Raw genomic sequence first — 17,928 nt, forward strand, 5'->3', positions numbered from 1 at the left:
CCCCACCTTTAATAACAATCAGGGCCCAGGATCGCTATTGCCCACATGATGATCCTGACATCTTGTTCCGGAAGCAATTTCTAGGCTGAGCTCTACGCAACTTCAGGCCACACTGAGCTATGACCTGAACACCCAGGAGGACTGTCAAAATGTTCTATAATCTAAATAAGCACTTAAACAGGTAGCTTGAAAAGAAAAGGTCATAAAAGGAGATGTATAAAAGAAAAAGATGAGAAAATGGGGATTAAGCAAATTAAACAGTAATCTTAGTTTCCAAAAATCTGCTTATCAATAGTGTCTAGAACTCTGTCAGCCCTTTGGAAGGGCTGGATTCATTTCTATTTAGGGAGGAAAGTAAAAAGCTATGTCTAATAAAGTATGGCCTCCTGTAAGTTAGAACTGAGAACACAGAACCCACTCAGTAGAGCTGTCTGGGCACGAAGCAGACGGTGTTTCTGGCTCAGTTTGCCAGACACTCAATGCCGAGGAGGTTCCCCACATGGATCCCCGCCCACATCCCCACTCAGCAAGTGCAAAGTTCTCTGCTGAAGACTGGCCCGCTCGACTCCCTCTCCCCACCAGCATGAGGAGCCAGGGAGAAGCAGGCCCTTGGCTGGACCCTCGCCCTAGGTCCCGAGCCTGCACAGGGCTGGGGCAAGATAGGTGCTCCAGAGACATTTGGGGGATAAATGGAGGGAAATGAATGTAAGAGTGGAGGTCCTGGAACCTACTGCTGGATAGTCGCTCGACTCAGGTCTGGTCAAGTAATGGCATGACCTGCAGCTGGCCCTGGGGCCCTCCACCTGGCTGAAGAAGCCATCCACCTCTTCTCCTAGGAGGCCTTCTTCCCTCTCTGCCAACCCCTGCATCTGATGTTCCCTCTAAGTGATCCCAGAACCCTCTCTGTACCCAATCCGTGATGCTAACTGACACCCTAACCACCTCCCATTGTGGCTCCAGCATTCCTACACAAGTACATGTGCCTTGTTGGGCCAACATTTTGAGCAGTGTATCTCTCAATACACAACAAATATTTTTGTTGTTGTTAATACTCACCCGAGGATATTTTTCCATTGATTTTTAGAGAGAGTGTAAGGGAGGGGAAGAGACAGATAGAGGAAACATCGATGTGAGAGAGATTCATCGATTGGTTGCCTTCCGCGTGCCTTCCGACCAGGACCGGGGATTAAGCCTGCAACCAAGGTATGTGCCCTTGACCGGAATTAAACCTGGGACTCTTCAGTCTGCAGATTGATGCTCTATCCACTGAGCCAAACTGGCTAGAGCCACAAGTTTTTTCATTCCCATCCAGCCAGGATTCCAATGGGCTCCTGTGCCATGAGGTTACGGGCAGCTGGCACCACTGCCCTGTGCCATGAGGTTACGGGCAGCTGGCACCACTGGCATGTGGTTCATGTGGAGGATGGATCTAATGTGTTCTGAAGAGCCCAGGAGGAAAGAGGGGGTGCGGAAATGTTCTTTGACCATGACTCTTGTATTGGGAACTCCTGAGTCCCTATGTAAAGGAGGTCGAGTGATGAGTGGCAGACAATGAAGTCCACACCAGTGCTCTGCAGGCTGCCTCGCTCTTCAGTTTCCCTCACCACGACCTGGACAGTCAAGTCTGAAGGACAACTGTAAGATGCAGTCACCTCAAGCAAATCAGCTCTTTGAACCTGCCTCGGGGCCGGCAGGAAACAAACAGAAAGCGGGACACTGACCTCGGCTGGGATGCTGGGGACGGCGGGCGCGATCCCATTCTCCGTGCTGATGCTCCCGGAGCTGTTGTTGGGCGAGCTGGGTGCGGAGCCGGGGGCACTGCTGCATGCAGAGTCTGTAGTGGAAAGACATGCTGTCAGCCATACTTGGCTCAAGTCCCAGGAAAGTCATAGGACTCACCTATTGACTGGGGCCTGAGCTGCTGCTCACCAGCTTGTGGACAAACTCCAGCAGGAGAGAACATGACCAGGGTCCCCAAACAGCACTGTGCAGCCCACTCCCCATTTTTAGCTTTGCTAACCTTTCAGTTCTGTGGATGCCACAGCTGAGACTTTTGAGCTGTACACATTATCAATTTTATTTCTCTTTTGTGTTTTCAGATGATCTTAAAGACCAGAAAGACAAGCCCTTGGACACTAACTAATATTCTAAACAAAAGGCCAGGAAACACACAAGCCCAATGACTGAGAGCAGGGAAAGGTTACTTGTGGTCACCAGGAAAGCCATGCACCATTAGTGTCCACTTTGAACACATCCTCTCATCCTTCCTGAGTTACATCGAGGTCCAGGGAACGTAGAGCGTGTAGTTTCTGCGGCTGATCTGGGTTATGCGGAAACACACACTACAGCTTGTGTGAGTAACTGTGAAGGTACAGTGGCTGCACACTGCTCGTGGGGAGAGGGCTCCATTCGTGCTGCTGACAGAGGAGAGGAAGGTGTTCTGTCCAGTTGGCCTTCTGAGTTCCAGGGGAGCGGCCATGAACACAGAACTTGCTTTCTCTGCCCCAACCTATGACCATGGCCACCAACAGGTCCTGTCTGCTGGGAAGTCAGCTCTGCTCAGAGCATGGGCCCCTCTAGCCACTGGGGCCGTGCTGCCTAGGACACCTGCACCTGTCCCTCAAGCTTTTTCTGGCCTGTGCAGCTTCCCTCATGTCCTGGCCCAGGTTCCTTTGGGTGCTTTTTCTATGAAACACACTCAGTGTCAATCAGGAGTTGCACACCCAGTCTGCTACTTGTCTCAGAGTGATGGTCTAGTCCAGGGGTGGGCAAACTTTTTGACTCGAGGGCCACAATGGGTTCTTAAACTGGACCGGAGGGCCGGAACAAAAGCATGGATGGAGTGTTTGTGTGAACTAATATAAATTCAAAGTAAACATCATTACATAAAAGGGTACGGTCTTTTTTTTTTTTTTTAGTTTTATTCATTTCAAACGGACCGGATGCGGCCCGCGGGCCGTAGTTTGCCCACAGCTGGTCTAGTCTCTTGAATTAGATCGAAAGCTCCTGGGCAGCGAGGACCTGAGTCGTTTTTGTGACCAGCCAGGTCCTGACTCACAGTAGCATCAGCAGTCATGGCTGACATGACATTCACTCTAATGCTCAGAAAGAAGCCCAGGGACAGTTCCATCTCCCCAACAGTGTGGCTAGAAATAAACGCTGGCCTTAGAGCTGGCCCCGACCAAGGTGCTGCTCAGAGGAAACCAGGTTGTGCCCATGGGCACACAAGTGCTTTAACATAACGGGATTCTCTAACTCACACAGAAGCGTCAAGCTGGTGAAACCAAGAGGGACTTCAGACGTTTTCTTCATTTCTTTAAATCAGGCCTCTACACTAGAACAACTAGAGGAAAGACCCCACATTGAAAAAGGAAGACAAAGACAAAAATGGCTCCCCAGATTCTTTTACACTAATCCACAAATATGTGGAGGTAGGCTCTAGGCTGGGTTTCCCCTGGGCGGAGGAACCTCAAGAGCAGCGGGGCAGGGCTCCAGGTACTTATCTCATCCCGAAGGTGTTGGGACTCAGAGTGTGAGATGTGGCCACTCACATAGGGAGGACCAACGCCGAAGGCGCCCTCCTGGTCCCGAGAGCCTTGGTTTTCAATCCAACACTGTACTTGGTGCAAACGCCCCCCCCCCCCCCCCCCCCCCACTTTCCAGGCTACCTCTAAGCAACTTCTTTGTCCTGTGCTTTCAGGAATGTGGACGTGCGCCCTCATGACATGGTGCACCCCCAGGAAGTGGGGTGTGCCTCGAGGTGGGGTATATCTTGGATAGGGGATTCACTCTTGTAAGGGGGTGCTCCTGAGGACTGGGGTGCACCAGGGGACCTGGGGTATATCCCTGTGAAGGGATGGGCACTTGGAAAGGGTCTCTGCCCAGTGGGTGTATTCTGCGTCTCCACCACTAGGTGGGATCCAAGAGCAATGCACTCATTACGAGAAAGTGGAGACCTGGAGCTCCCCATTTCTCTTCTGCCGACCTGCTGGCCCCTTGCTGAACCATTTTGATGCTCTAGTGGTTCTAGCATTGGAGCAGGTCAGACACGCGTGACTCCCCACTAACAGGGCAGGATGAGTTAAAACCCCACCTTCAGAGTAACCTCAATCTGAATTCCTGCAGACCTCTCCTGCCCTGTTGGCTTTGTCGTGCTCCCTGTGCCTAGTGACTAATGCCGGAGCAGGGACAGGTGTGCAGGGTGGGCTTCAGCCTCAGAGGTGCTAAAGAAAGAGCCTCATGGAAAAGGTGCTGCTGGGTTGTTGGGCAGGCAGTGGGGTTTAAACTCTCTTCTAACATACCTGTGACATCCAAAGGACGCTTTTTTAGAGCAGTGACCACAGGCCCATCTTTCCTGCGCAACAGAGGGCTGCTCCGTCTCTCAGCCACTTTCTGCTTTAGCCGGGACCGTAATTTCAGATTGGGTTCTGAAGCTGCATGAAAAGGAGACGTCATTACAGCCAGACAGACACAACCTGGGTCAGGGTTATTTTGTGGTGGTTAAAAATATGCACACTGGGTAAATATTTGCTTAATAGCGGAGTGAAGGCACTATCCTGAGGCCTGTGGGCAGAGTATTTTCAATCAAACAGCGAGTAAAACATATCTGATGCCTTTGGCTACATTTCTTCACATATAAGATTATAAACTTGTGTCAGTGGTGTCATCAAAAATAATGCTGTAACTGTGCCTTACCAGCAGAGGGGAAGAAAACCGAGAACTGGGCTTTTTGGGGCTTTGTCCCATGGGCATTATTCTGACCTTACACACTTTCCTGTTCACCTACCACGTATCACAAACCCAGAAGCAAGCTGCCTGCTGGAGCACCTGTGTCCTCTGTGAAGGTCACTAACACCAACCCCACTGGGATGAGGGTTAATCAAGCCAGGTCTCAACATCCTAGTTCACCTGAACACAGGCCACAGGTGTTTCAGCTTGGTTTGGTTTTTATTCATAGCTCTGCTTGTGTAGACGGAGCTATTCGCAAACCTGGGGCTCTAAGCCCATGGTGGTTCCTAAGTCTTCTGTACCTAGAACCCAGGCCACCCCTGACCAATCAGGTATTAATCTTTATACACTCACATGGAATGGTGCCTCCATTATAAGGTTAACTGAGAAAATGAGTTACAGGACAAAATGCAGAGCAGGTATTTTAACAAAAAGCCAGCTATATATACCACACACACACACACACACACACACACCCAACACACAGGCTCTAAACTGTCTGCAGATAACAAACTATTGGCAGTAGCTGCCTTGGGAGATAAGACTCGGGGTCCGTACTTTTGTGTGTTAATTTAATATAAGCATGCTTTACTTATGTAATATTTCATATTAAAAAATTTACTCTATGTGATGCTTCAAGGTGGTGGGTTTCCTAAACCCCCTGCCCTACTCAACTGGGCTCAGGGCAGCCTTCCCACTGAACAGTGAAACCTGCAGATCAGCACAAGATCTCATTGGGCACTTTTCATACTGAAAGGAGGTCAAGTCTGACAGATGTCGGTTTGAAGGCTGAACACAGAACAAGGTGTGAGCCACTTTCCCAGTGTACAAGCTGCCTAGTATTGAACAACACTCGCTATCCCTAAGAGTTTCTTTGGAAAAGCACAACAAAGTCTTCTTTAAAACCTCCTGAACACACTCATGCCCATTTTTAAAGAGCACTATTGCTCCATTTTAAAGATGGGCAAATGCGCTTGGTGGGGTCATCTGCCCACGTCACCCAGTGAGGGCACGGCTGACTATGGAGCTCTTCCTCGCCCAGCAAGACAGCTTCAGCCAGTGACAGAGGAAAACCCATCCGGCTTCCCATGGCAGCAGTCAACTGATACTTCTCGTGAGCCACTGCGAACGGGGCCATCCATGTGGAGAGGTGCAGAGCTGGATGAATGTTCTAGAAGGAGGAGCAGGAACCTGGGTTGCAGGCTAGAATCCAGGCTAGAAGCCAAGTTGTGGGTCTGCTGCCGGGCCCATCATGGTGCAGGGACCATTGGGAGCACAGGTTCCTTTCCCAGGCTGGCCTTTCTCACTGCAACAATTCTCCACAAGGCTAAGGAAAGCCTGGGATTTGCTTTGTACAACAAACGGGGAAGACAGTATGCCCATGCCAGCCAGCTGGTCTCCTGCTGGGGAGAGTGGCCACTGTGTTGGAGAGCCAGGTGGGGTCCTGAACAAGCAGGCTCCATGCAGCGCAAAACTGTGCTGAGGTCCCAGAGTCACGGACAACATGGGAAAAGGATTGTGGTGGGATGACAACAGGTTGTTTTGTGGTTCTGGTCTTTTTTCATCAATCGGAAGTCACATTTACAAGTCTTTATGAAACAACTAGAGGCCTGGTGCACGGATTTATGCACTGGTGGGGTCCCCAGCCCTGGCCCGTGGGGATCAAGCTGAAACAAGCTTTTTGACATCCCCTGAGGGGTCCCGGATTGCGAGAGGGCGCAGGCCAGGCTGAGGGATCCCACCATATATGAATCCGTGTGTGCACCAGGCCTCTAGCATGCATATAAGATCTTTGGTTAATCACTTCCCGCCCTCCCCCCTCCCCCCTTCCCTTCATCAGTCTGTTCCATGTTTCCATGCCTGTGGTTTCCGCTCCTGAGTTGAGCATCTGCCCCCATGGTGGTCAGTGGGCATATAGCTACTGGTTGGCTGGTCAAATGGTCGGTCTGTTGCTTAGACTTCTATATATACTAGAGGCCTGGTGCATGAAATTCATGCACTGAGGGGGGGGGTGTCCTTCAGCCCAGCCTGCACCCTCTCCAATCTGGGATCCCTCTCACAATCTGGGACTGCTGGCTCCCAACTGCTTGCCTGCCTCCCTGCCTGATTGCCCCTGACCACTTCAGCCCGCCAGCCTGATTACCTCCTAACCACTCCCCTGCCAGCCTGATCAATGCCTAATTGCTCCCCTGCCAGCCCGGTCGCCCCCAACTGCCCTCTCCTGCCAGCCTGGGCCCTCCCCAACTGCCCTCCCCTGCCAGTCATCTTGTGGCTGTGGGCACTGCCATCTTTGAGGGTGTGGCAGTCAATTAGCATATTCCCTTTTTATTGACTGTGGACACTGCCATATTTGAGGGTGGGGCAGTCAATTAGCATATTCCCTCTTTATTAGATAGGATAGATTTTTCAGCAGCCAGTATCTTCAGAAATAGAATGACCAAGATGCTATTGGAGAACAATAACATCCCTATGCACCATCACTGTGACAAAACTCTGCTTTTAAAGGGGAAGAGCCTGCTTTCCTCAGTATGAATGTAGAACCAAACGCTGTACTTCACGGAAATCTCAGGTTAAGTTGTTTGCTGCCCCACGGACCAGGTGCTGGGGATGTCGACACTTCTAGGACATCTGTCACTGCTGGACTTGAAAAGGATCAGAAAACCAGGGTTAAGGCAGCCCCTGAGGCTCCACCCAGAAGACCCAGTGGGGGCGGGCACCACTTCACCTGCTCTGTACCCCTGTCTAGAAATGACCCCTCATATTCTGGTTGAAGGTAGAGGACAACTCCTGTCAATCACTGGGAAAGGGGCAGGGCTAGAAGATGAAACCTGACATCCCAGTAGAACAAGGCATGCCTTGATGTCCAGACTTCTGGCTATAAATGCTAGTGTTTCCTTCAGTGAGGTCTTCTCAAGGGGTGTCCTGCAGTTCCCTTGGTTTCTGACTCTGGCATTGAGGAAAGGGCTGAGGGTGAGAAGTCTGGCCGGAATGGGTCACTGGCTGGGGAAAGGATCAAGAGTGCCCTAACAGCTCAGGAAAACACAAGCAGATGCTTGTCACTGGAGGCTATCTGAGGGAGGCATAGGAGGCCAAGAGCTCCCTAGTTATTAGGCAGGTGGGCAGGCAGGGTGCTCCAACTCCCCTGAGGATGCAAATACTCGGACAGATGGATGGGCTTTTCTCTTGAGACAGGACAGGTGAGAGTGTCACCCATAGAAGCCACCAAAGCCCAGGCAGGAGAGCAGGATGTGTGGAGTGCAGTGAGATTGAGGACATATGTTACATGCTCACACATTGTGGGAAGGGCAACAGAAATTAAAGGTAAAATCATGGGATTATTTAATTGTACATCACACCTGTTAGAGGTGATCATTTTAATTCATCCAAGGCATTTTGTAACTAACATTTCATTTAAAGAGTTTCACATAACTGACTGTTTCCACAGAAATGTAGGTGTAAATTATTTAGAATTAATTAGATGTCCAGTGTTTGAAAGAAGACACCTGTAGGATGACACAGGACATCTCACTGCAAGATCTCATTTAAACATTTTCCCTGAAATCTTCGTATTATTAATATTATTGATGTGCTACTGATGTCTTTTGATAACTGACAGTGCAGTCATTTCTTGATTAAGCTCCCTGGGCACCAAGCACACTCAGCACACGAGGCAGGGCCTTGGCCTGGGTCTCCCTCCCAGCCCGGTGCACGCCACTCACCATGGACTCCAGCTTTGCATGTCTGCACTTGGTTAATTACAGCTCCTAAGGGGGCTGTGAAGGGCAATTGGAGGGTGGGCCCCCGACCCTGACAGACATTTCTTTCTGTCCAGCTGGTGGACGCTCTTTTTAGGGGAACTCAAGATCATTCTTGGCAGATGATGAGTGAGAACCACACCTTCAAAGTAAAGAGGAAAGGACAGAAGCCCCACATCCACCTTCAGCATTAAAGGTTTTACACTTGTTTGCAGGACCCCACCTCTGGCTGGGAGGAGCTCCAACATCTAGTCAAGGCTCTGGGGTCAGCACCAGGGACATGGCTGTACTGCTGTGGCCCTTTCCTCTCACACACTTCGACTGCTAGTCAAGTCTCGCTGAGGTTGAGCTTCAACCTCCTTCCCTGCAACTTACAGCTTTGCATCCTGGTCTGACCCCTCTCTGGGCACAGCTCCACCTACTGAGAGGCCCCACATCTCAGTCTTAGGGTGGGCTGGCAGGTGAGCCCCCACCCCCAATGCCTCATCATTGGGGTAAAAGACCTGGGGTGTGACTGCTTTAAAACATTTCTGTCCCGAATTAACTGAAATCTTCTTGATAACACAAAGTTTGTTTTTACAAAAACACAGCTGCACAGCAGACTATTCCCATTAAGCAGGTGTCCCCACATTACCCACACTGCCCTGTGGCCCAGGCTCTGCTGCTGTTTAGGCCCTGGCCTCCCCGAGACAGAGCTCTGGACGGCCCTCCTGCTCCAGCCCTCCCCTTCCTCAGCCCCAGTGCACTGCCAAGGCCACTCTCATCTTCTTAAACGCCACTGCCTGCTTAAACCACCAATGCTGCAGAAAGTCCAAGAGGCCCGGCACCCTGTTTACATTTGTGACAGAGGTGCTGCTCCCCTCTGGCTTGTTACAAAGGTGCTGCTCAAACCCCTAAGACCTCCCCCTGCAATGTCCCTGATTTCTTTCTCATACAGCTTTTCCCCCAACTCCAGGGCCCCGACCACCCCCGCAGCATGGGCTCTGCCCAGAGACAGCACTGACAGCCAACAATAGAAGACCTTGAGGCCCATCACAGGAGCAGTTGTGTTCCCACACCCACCAGGGGACACTCTAGACTGGGACAAAGTACAGCACACCACCAAAAGAAGAGTAAGTTTGCATGTTTACAAATGAGCTTGAGGGTTAAAAAGTAGGTGCACATACAAGACGTTCATTGCTTTTGGTATGAATCACACAGGAATACTTAAGAATATTGTTTAAAATGATGCTCTAATAAAGTAGCACCTATTTAAAATAAGCAAGGGCTTCCTGTTAGTGCCAGGTGGACTTGGGGATATGGAGGGTGCAGGTACAGAGCCCACCCCATCCTCACACCAGCAGACAGGGACACTGACCTGTTTTTCTGAGAGGGAAGTCGTCTTTGGCGTCATACATGCCCAGGACCGGGTGGTTGTAGGAGGCCGACACACCGCTCTGGGGTGGGGAGCTCTGGTCCAGGGAGCTGTGCTGCGTTTTCCTGGGGATGACATGCAAAGACATGGCTTAGTGAGTGTGGGGCATGGACCCAGTGTAGCCTGGCTCCTCGGAGCAAGCCGCACCGAAGTCCAAGACACTGTCCCCATGAATGGTTCCCGCTTTGACATCAGCTCCAGCTCAGCTGATGGCCTCCTGGGCAGACCAGCCTCCTCTCTGGGGCCAGCCTGAAAGGAAACCAAAACCAACACTGATAGAGAGGCAGATCATGTGACCACACCTCCGCCACCTGACCTGGTGCTGAGAAGTCTCTGCCAGGCCACTGCTCTCAGGTGGCTCCTGACTTCGTCTGTACTCTGGCCACCAGGGTCACCACCAACAGAGGTGCTTGTCCTGGGGGGACAGGGCCCTGGGGCAGACAGGTGGGCTCCAGGTGTAAGAAACCAAAGGTGTGATTGGGAGTGGCTGTGAGGGGAAATGGGAGGGCTTTGGGATGACTGCTGGAGCTGTCTGTGGGTCCCTGAGGGCAGAAGCCACGTGGTACTTCCCTCCAGCAGAGAACCTGCAGCTTTCACCCATGCCTCCACCAGGACACAATCACTGCAGACATTTTCCTTCTGTGGGGAGGGACAGGCTGCCCTGGAGTTGATCTATACATTTACTTCTTTATGAACAGCCATGCAGAACGCAGAATCCTTAAAATGGCTGGCAGGCAGGCTGCCACAAGGAGGCTCAGGGGAGAGGGAGGCCTCAGAGGGAGGGTGCTGGCTGCCCTCCGGACAACCATTAGCAAGCTCTGTCCTAGTGGAACTGCCAGCTGAGTCTTGTGGAAGCACCAGAGGTGTAATGAATTCTGTAAAATTCAAACTGTGTAATCTGCTTAATGACTGAAAACAAATTTGCCAAACTTATTTGGAATTTGTTAGACTATTTATTTGAATACACAGGACTTCTTATCCATGCACCTGCTGCTATTTGAATTAAGAATGTGAGCTTCTAAGTGCTTACAGGTGGATATTTGAATGTTCAAGAGCAAAGCAGTGTAAAGAAAGTGTCTCTTACGGAGACCAGGTCAATGAGCAGGGCTGGTCCATCGAGTGCCTGGCACCAGCCCGGCCAGGCCATGCCCCACTGCTACAGGGACAAAACTCCATCAGGACGTTCTCATATTCCAGGGGACCACCTGCGGCCTGGGCTGGGAGTCCAGGCTGGGACAGGGGCACCCATGGGCCAGCTGCAACCTCATCATGGGTCACCTCTCCTTCAGGCACAAAGCCTTCCTGTAACCTGCAGTTGTACTAAGACCCCGAAGGCCTCACCCCAGGGACTATCTCCCACAATGTCATTCAAGGTCTGGGGGTTAACACCCTCTACCGAATCAGTTTTACAGTGTATCCTAGGGGCAGCCACTTGCCAGACAGGTGAGCCCCGAAGTCCTGTCCTCTTCCCTTCCTTGCTCCCAGACACTCCTTGTGGACCCCTCCCTAGAAGCCCCTACACTTCCAACCTCACAGCTCCTGCCCTGTCTCTGCCAGAGGCCACCCGTTCTCTGCAGCCTCCTGGATGCAGGTGATGCACTTTCCTAGCCTGTGGCCTCCATGCTCCCCTCATCCATCAGCCCACCACCATGGCCTCTACTCCTACCCGCCTAGTCTCTCCTAGCACCACAGTTACCCTAACCCTCCTCCAGGGCCCTGTGGCTGCCATCCAACAACCCTGATGTGCTCAAGCCATGCCTCCCACTCTGACTTGCCTGGGCTCACCTCGCTGACACTGCTCCCCTTCTGGATAGGTTCCCGGGGCCTCCTCACCCCATGGTCATCTCTTTTAAGGTTATTTGCCAGCTGTCTCAGCCTCCCTCCAGCTATTGCCCTTACAGGTCTATAGTCCAGGTTCCTCTCTGTGCCTCCTGATCCCTGAGCCCACCCCACCCCACCCCAGCTTCATTACTGCTGCCCCCAGCTCAGCTCCGTGGACAACACCACAGCCATTTCCCAACTGCTACCCTCACTCAGCCAGCATCCACCTGCCACCCCAGCCTAGACAGTGGATCTTTCCCATGACAAAACCTGCGACTATTACTAGTGGAGAGACCACAGGTCAGACTGGTGCTACCAAATGTGGGGTCTCCAAGTGCACTGCCCCAGCACTTCTAACGAACCCACCCCTCTCAAGTTGCTAAGGGCTCAGGACTTCGTTATGACTTTGCATGAACCCCCATGGCCTTCCTTCCGGTGTGACTGTCACTGGTTGAGCTGTATAAATACCACAGCAGGTCATGGCACGAGCACAGCCTGGTGTCCCAGCAATGAGCAGTCACAGCGAGCCAAGGGGAGCAGAAAAGGGCCTGGGAACAAAATGCCTTTAGGTTGCATTGAGATACCTGATATGTCATCTAAGGGAATAAGTGGGGTTACCTCAATGGGGTTTGGTGTTTTAGTACTTTGGAGCTTGAGGACAGCTACATTTTTTCCCAATGAAATTAATGGTAGTCACATTTTGATTTATCAAAACTACCCTATGGGTTTCTCCCAACATGAAATTACCCGGGCGGGCATTAGAAACCTAAATATAAGCAAACATCTGTGAAGCACCTTGGTCAGTGTTAAAAGCCACAAGCTCACCACACCCTTCAAACCTGGCCTGTGTCCACGGCCAGCGCCCTGGAACTGTGCTGACAGAACATTCCCCCTGCACATGGCATCACCACTGACAAGGTCAGGACTTTCGGCTTCCAGCATGAGCAGGCTCTTTGATGGTCTCTGTCATTGTGCAGGCTCTGGCAGAGGCTCTTACGTAAAAATAATAAACACACTGCAGGGGTTTACTGACTCCCTAAGAATCAGTAACACCTGGGGAAGAGATTCAGAAGGTGCCTATGGACAATTAAGACCAGAGTTCCATTTGAAGTGGATCCTTTTGTGGCCTGAGAAGACCAGGAAAGCCAAGAATGATGGGCAGGCCCCAGCTCTGGTCATTTTAAGAGAGGGCCATGCTCCTCTGGGTGACTGCAGTGCGTCTTACCACCAGACCTCGTCCTTTATAGCATGTTTGCTATTTGTCTTGGGAGTGTCTAATTCCACACCCTCCCACTGCCTTCCAGGAGCAGAACTGGTGCCACTCAAATCTATCACAGATTGCATGCTTGGGGCCCTGCCCACACCCCACTTACCCATACCAGTAGCGAGGATCACTGGAGATACAGTGGTTCAGGCTCCGGTGGGCCAGCGCCTTCTTTTTATTGAGGACAAACTCTTGCAACTTCATCTTCACTTCTGTGCTGGCCACAGCACCTGGCGTGGGAGAAAGCACAAGGCAGTGACTGGAGGCTCTGCCCTGAAATGGTAGAAAGGGGCTGGAGACATTGAGATTGTAATTCAGGAGGCTGCTGACACCAAGGAAGCTTCTTGAAGGAAGGAGAAGGCAGAAGCTTTAATAAGAGGTCCTCTTCCCGCCAAGGATTTTTACATAATTGCATTCTACCAGACGTGCAGAAGCAATCAATATGGGGACAGACTATCCCCTCACACAAACCCACATCTTAAGGAAGCTTTAATATCTCTCTCTATATAAAAGCCTAAGCGATCATTTGACCGGTAGCTATGATGTGCACTGACCACCAGGGGGACAGATGCTCAACGCATAGGCATGGACACATGGAACAGACTGATAAATCTCAGAGGGAAGCGGGGAGGGCGGGAAGAGATTAACTAAAGATCTTATATGCATATTAGAGGTCTGGTGCACGGATTCGTGCACCAGTGGGGTCCCTCGGCCTGGCCCGTGGGGACTAAGTCGAAATCAGCAGTCCGACATCCCCTGAGTGGTCCTAGATTGCGAGAGGGCACAGGCCAGGCCGAGGGACCCCACTGGTGCATGAATCCATGCACTGGGCCTCTAGTTCTTACATAAAAGAACATTCTGGCCTTGGCTGGGTGGCTCAGCTGATTGGAATGTTGTCCTGTACAGTAAAGGATGGCAGGTTCGATTCCCGGTCAGGGCACATACCCAGGTTATAGGTTGAATCCTCCCCAGTCAGGGTGAGTGCAGGAGGCAACCGGTAGATATTTCTCTCTCACATGAATGTTCCCCTCTCCCTTCCTCTCTAAAATAAAAATAAATAAATAAAAAAGTTCTGGACTGAGCACTGGCAGCAGAGTGATTTCTTTCTCACTACAGCACTAGAGGCAGAATCTCAGAAGCTTTGTACACACCAACACGTCCCTCCCATGGCAACGGCAGCAGGGATGAAGCCTGCATCCTGGGCAGGCTGCCACACTCCTGAACCCATAAGGCAGCAGGTTCCTTTGCAATCATATCAACATTATATATAACACGTAATATCGAATGCACATTTCTGTTTCTTCCAACCTTGCAGCTACTGAGGCAGAGTACTTCACCAACTGGACTAAAGTCAAGGTCATGAGCTTTGTGGTTTGTTGGGCTGCTGGTTGCCCATAGCCTCTCCCACCATAGAACAGGTCAAGGGTCAATGGTGCCTGCAGCTGCCCTGGAGGCCCCTTAACCTTGCAGATGCCCCTTCTCCTGTGAGGTTCCTTCCAGCAGCTCAAGGGACAAGAGCCTCTTGGTGTCCCCTGTTGGGGTGTCTTGAAAGTAGCACAAACAAGCTAATCTCAAAAGAGACACACAGAAATTAAAGTCCAAACTCACACTCCCACACCCAAGCTGTGAACATCTACCCTGTTTCCTCAGAGCTGCCATTGATTACTCAGAATCTGTGTCCATCCCCCAACAATGATGGGCCTAAGTATGTCCCATCATTGTATAGACTCAAACAGCTTTTTCATGGTGGGAAAACATTCCCACAGTGAGTGAAAGAGAGTTTACAAAATCAAGTCCTGACTATGGGGCATCCTTAGATTTTCCTTTGTTGTGGTTAGAAACCACGCTGCAAAGAACATGTATGAGTCAGTATTACTGTCCATGTGAAGAATTAGTGCTTAGGAGAGACCATCAAAATGATGACATCTAACAAGTTTAATATTATAGTCCTTGGAACATCTTCCAAATGCCTTTAAATACTTGTGACTTCCTATTGGCCACACACCAGGGGCAGGTCCCCTACATCTTTATCAATAGTTGGGATTACCACTTTATCTCTCAGTACTTGGCATGTTTTAGTGCCACTGGCACTGCAGGAAAGTGATCAAACTGCATGATGATAATGAGGAGGAAGAGGGTGAAGACAACCCCAATGGCCAGTCAAAGGACATAACCTTCAGGTCCTTCTACACCTGCTGTCTCAGAAGGAGTAATGGAAAGCAAGACGAGAAGCAGAGTTTTCACTGAGCAGGATAAGAACACATACCAAAAATTTCCAACAAATGAGAATCCCTGTTAGCTAGCCTAACCTCAAGAAATACCTATTCACATGGATCCACTTTCCCTTTATGGGAGGGATGGTATTTCTTACCTGTAAGCGCTCGAGGAATAGAGAGAACCTCACACATCTCTCATTTAGTAAGTCACTGCCTCTCCCTGCTTTGGCCACACCCTCAAGCTTGCATCATGGGCTCCTGAACTCCGAGAAAGGCAAAGAACAAATGCCCACCCCCAGCAGGAAGGGCACACAATAAATCCCAGTAACAACTAAGGGCAGGAAGGTGTGGCCAGGGCACATGCACTGCCCAGTGGAGACGATGGCCCATTTATGCTAAGTACCCACCAAGCTGGGACACCGAGATGCCCTTGTCCCCTGAGCTGCTGAAAGGATCCTCATAGGAGGAGGGGTGTCTGCAGGGCTGAGGGGCTACAGGGCAGCTGCAGGCACCATGGCTCCTTGACCTGCTCAAGGGTGGGAGAGGGCACCGTACCAGGCTCTCATGAAATCAAAGGAAAACAAACCCAACTCCCCAAACAACACTTCCTCATCTTTAAAATGATCTGAAAGGCTCCTTACCCAGCTAAATGAACTAAACAAATGATGCAGTGCCTCCCTGACCTGTCCGACCAAGTCTACTTTAGAAGAAGTGGCCAATGGTGATGTGGTCACAGGAGTGACCCCGAATGGCCTCCTCCAGCCACCTTTAGCTGGGGGCTGAGTTACGGGTCCCTCCTCACAGGGGCCAGTGCGCATGACCCAAATACACGTCCTCTCAGCTCCCCACAGGCCTGACTGCAGCAAACAAGTAATGCCAAGGCACAGACCTGCAACTTTGAGTGCAAAGGAAATCTTTTTTTCTTTGTACTTCATGAGGATACAATTCAAAAAGGAAGCTGCTGGTTCTGATTTATGTACTCACCTCTCAAAGGATTTTTCCACTATAAATCGAAGTTCTGGAATCAATAACGCCTCTTCAATAAACAAAAACCAAATGTCTTAAAATTTCTACTTTTTAAAATAATTCATGTACATTATCATTTATTCATTTGAGAGGATTTATAGAGACCTTACTATGTGCTAGTACTGATCCGGGCAACATAAGAGAGACAAAGTCTCATACAACAGGGTGGAGTGGGGCAAGGGGCTGTCTAAAGAAAAGGCAGGTAAATAAAAGATAAATAGGAAGAGAGATATGAAGTACAGTAAACCAGATGGGACCAAGCAGATAGGTGGGAGGATCTAGACCACTTTGGGACACATCAAATAGGTGAGATGACCTGACCAGGTAGGGATCCAGCAGATGGGTGGGAGAACCTGACCAGGTGGGGGCCCAGCAGATGGGTGGGAGAACCTGACCGGGTGGGGGCCCAGCAGATGGGTGGGAGAACCTGACCAGGTGGGGGCCCAGCAGATGGGTGGGAGAACCTGACCAAGTGGGGGCCCAGCAGATGGGTGGGAGAACCTGACCGGGTGGGGGCCCAGCAGATGGGTGGGAGAACCTGACCGGGTGGGGGCCCAGCAGATGGGTGGGAGAACCTGACCGGGTGGGGGCCCAGCAGATGGGTGGGAGAACCTGACCAGGTGGGGGCCCAGCAGATGGGTGGGAGAACCTGACCGGGTGGGGGCCCAGCAGATGGGTGGGAGAACCTGACCGGGTAGAGGTCCAGCAGATGGGTGGGAGAACCTGACCAGGTAGAGGTCCAGGAGATGGGTGGGAGAACCTAACCGGGTGGGGGCCCAGCAGATGGGTGGGAGAACCTGACCAGGTAGAGGTCCAGCAGATGGGTGGGAGAACCTGACCGGGTGGGGGTCCAGCAAATGGGTGGGAGAACCTGACCAGGTAGAGGTCCAGCAGATGGGTGGGAGAACCTGACCGGGTGGGGGTCCAGCAGATGGGTGGGAGAACCTGACCAGGTAGAGGTCCAGCAGATGGGTGGGAGAACCTGACCAGGTGGGGGTCCAGCAGATGGGTGGGAGAACCTGACCAGGTAGAGGTCCAGCAGATGGGTGGGAGAACCTGACCAGGTGGGGGTCCAGCAGATGGGTGGGAGAACCTGACCAGGTGGGGGTCCAGCAGATGGGTGGGAGAACATGACCAGGTGGGGGTCCAGCAGATGAGTGGAGGACTTGACCAGGTGGGGGCCCAGGCTGAGGGGCTAGAGAATGAGCTGGTGGACACAATGAATTACACAAATCTGTTTCTACCTTCAGTTGCCTGTGCCTGAACCTAACTCCTTTTTTTTATGCTCCACGTTCCTCTGAGGAAGGAAATGGAACAAATGGATCACTTTCAGGATCAGATGTTCAGTCTAAACTCCAGCCTTTTGAGCCATTTTTACAACAAAGTAAATGAGTTTCCTAGTGAAGGCCCCTTACTCTCAACCAGGCTATTATAAAGGACAGTGATGAGAGTCGACATGCTCATTCTGACCTGCTCAGAGAACAAAGACTTGCTTTTAAATTTATATTAAGAGATAGTGTAGTTCAGATTCTTAAAGGTAGTAAATCTAACTAAAACTTAACTGATTAAAGATCGTGTATCAATGCTGAGATACCATAACTCCCACAAATTCTGAGAATTCACTATTCTTTCAAATTAATGGTATTAATGGTATCAGAAATTAAAAAAAAAAACACCTGCAGAATTATTTAAAATTAAAAGTAC

At 50.9% G+C, this 17,928-nt stretch overlaps 1 protein-coding gene across 2 annotated transcripts in view; it reads right to left on the bottom strand.

The window, feature by feature from the left end:
* Nucleotides 1–17,928, bottom strand: part of HDAC4 (histone deacetylase 4) — a 232,932-nt gene that overhangs the window by 56,073 nt on the left and 158,931 nt on the right. For both annotated transcript variants that reach the window (XM_081095399.1, XM_081095398.1), the window contains exons 6-9: nt 13,092–13,212; nt 9,841–9,962; nt 4,302–4,433; nt 1,722–1,834 (exon numbers count right to left, since the gene is read on the bottom strand). In XM_081095399.1, coding sequence (XP_080951525.1) covers nt 1,722–1,834; nt 4,302–4,433; nt 9,841–9,962; nt 13,092–13,212 — 488 coding nt within the window. The remainder of the gene's footprint in view (nt 1–1,721; nt 1,835–4,301; nt 4,434–9,840; nt 9,963–13,091; nt 13,213–17,928) is intronic.

Source organism: Myotis nattereri (assembly GCF_964212035.1).
Source record: "Myotis nattereri genome assembly, chromosome: 7".
Lineage (NCBI taxonomy): Eukaryota > Metazoa > Chordata > Mammalia > Chiroptera > Vespertilionidae > Myotis > Myotis nattereri.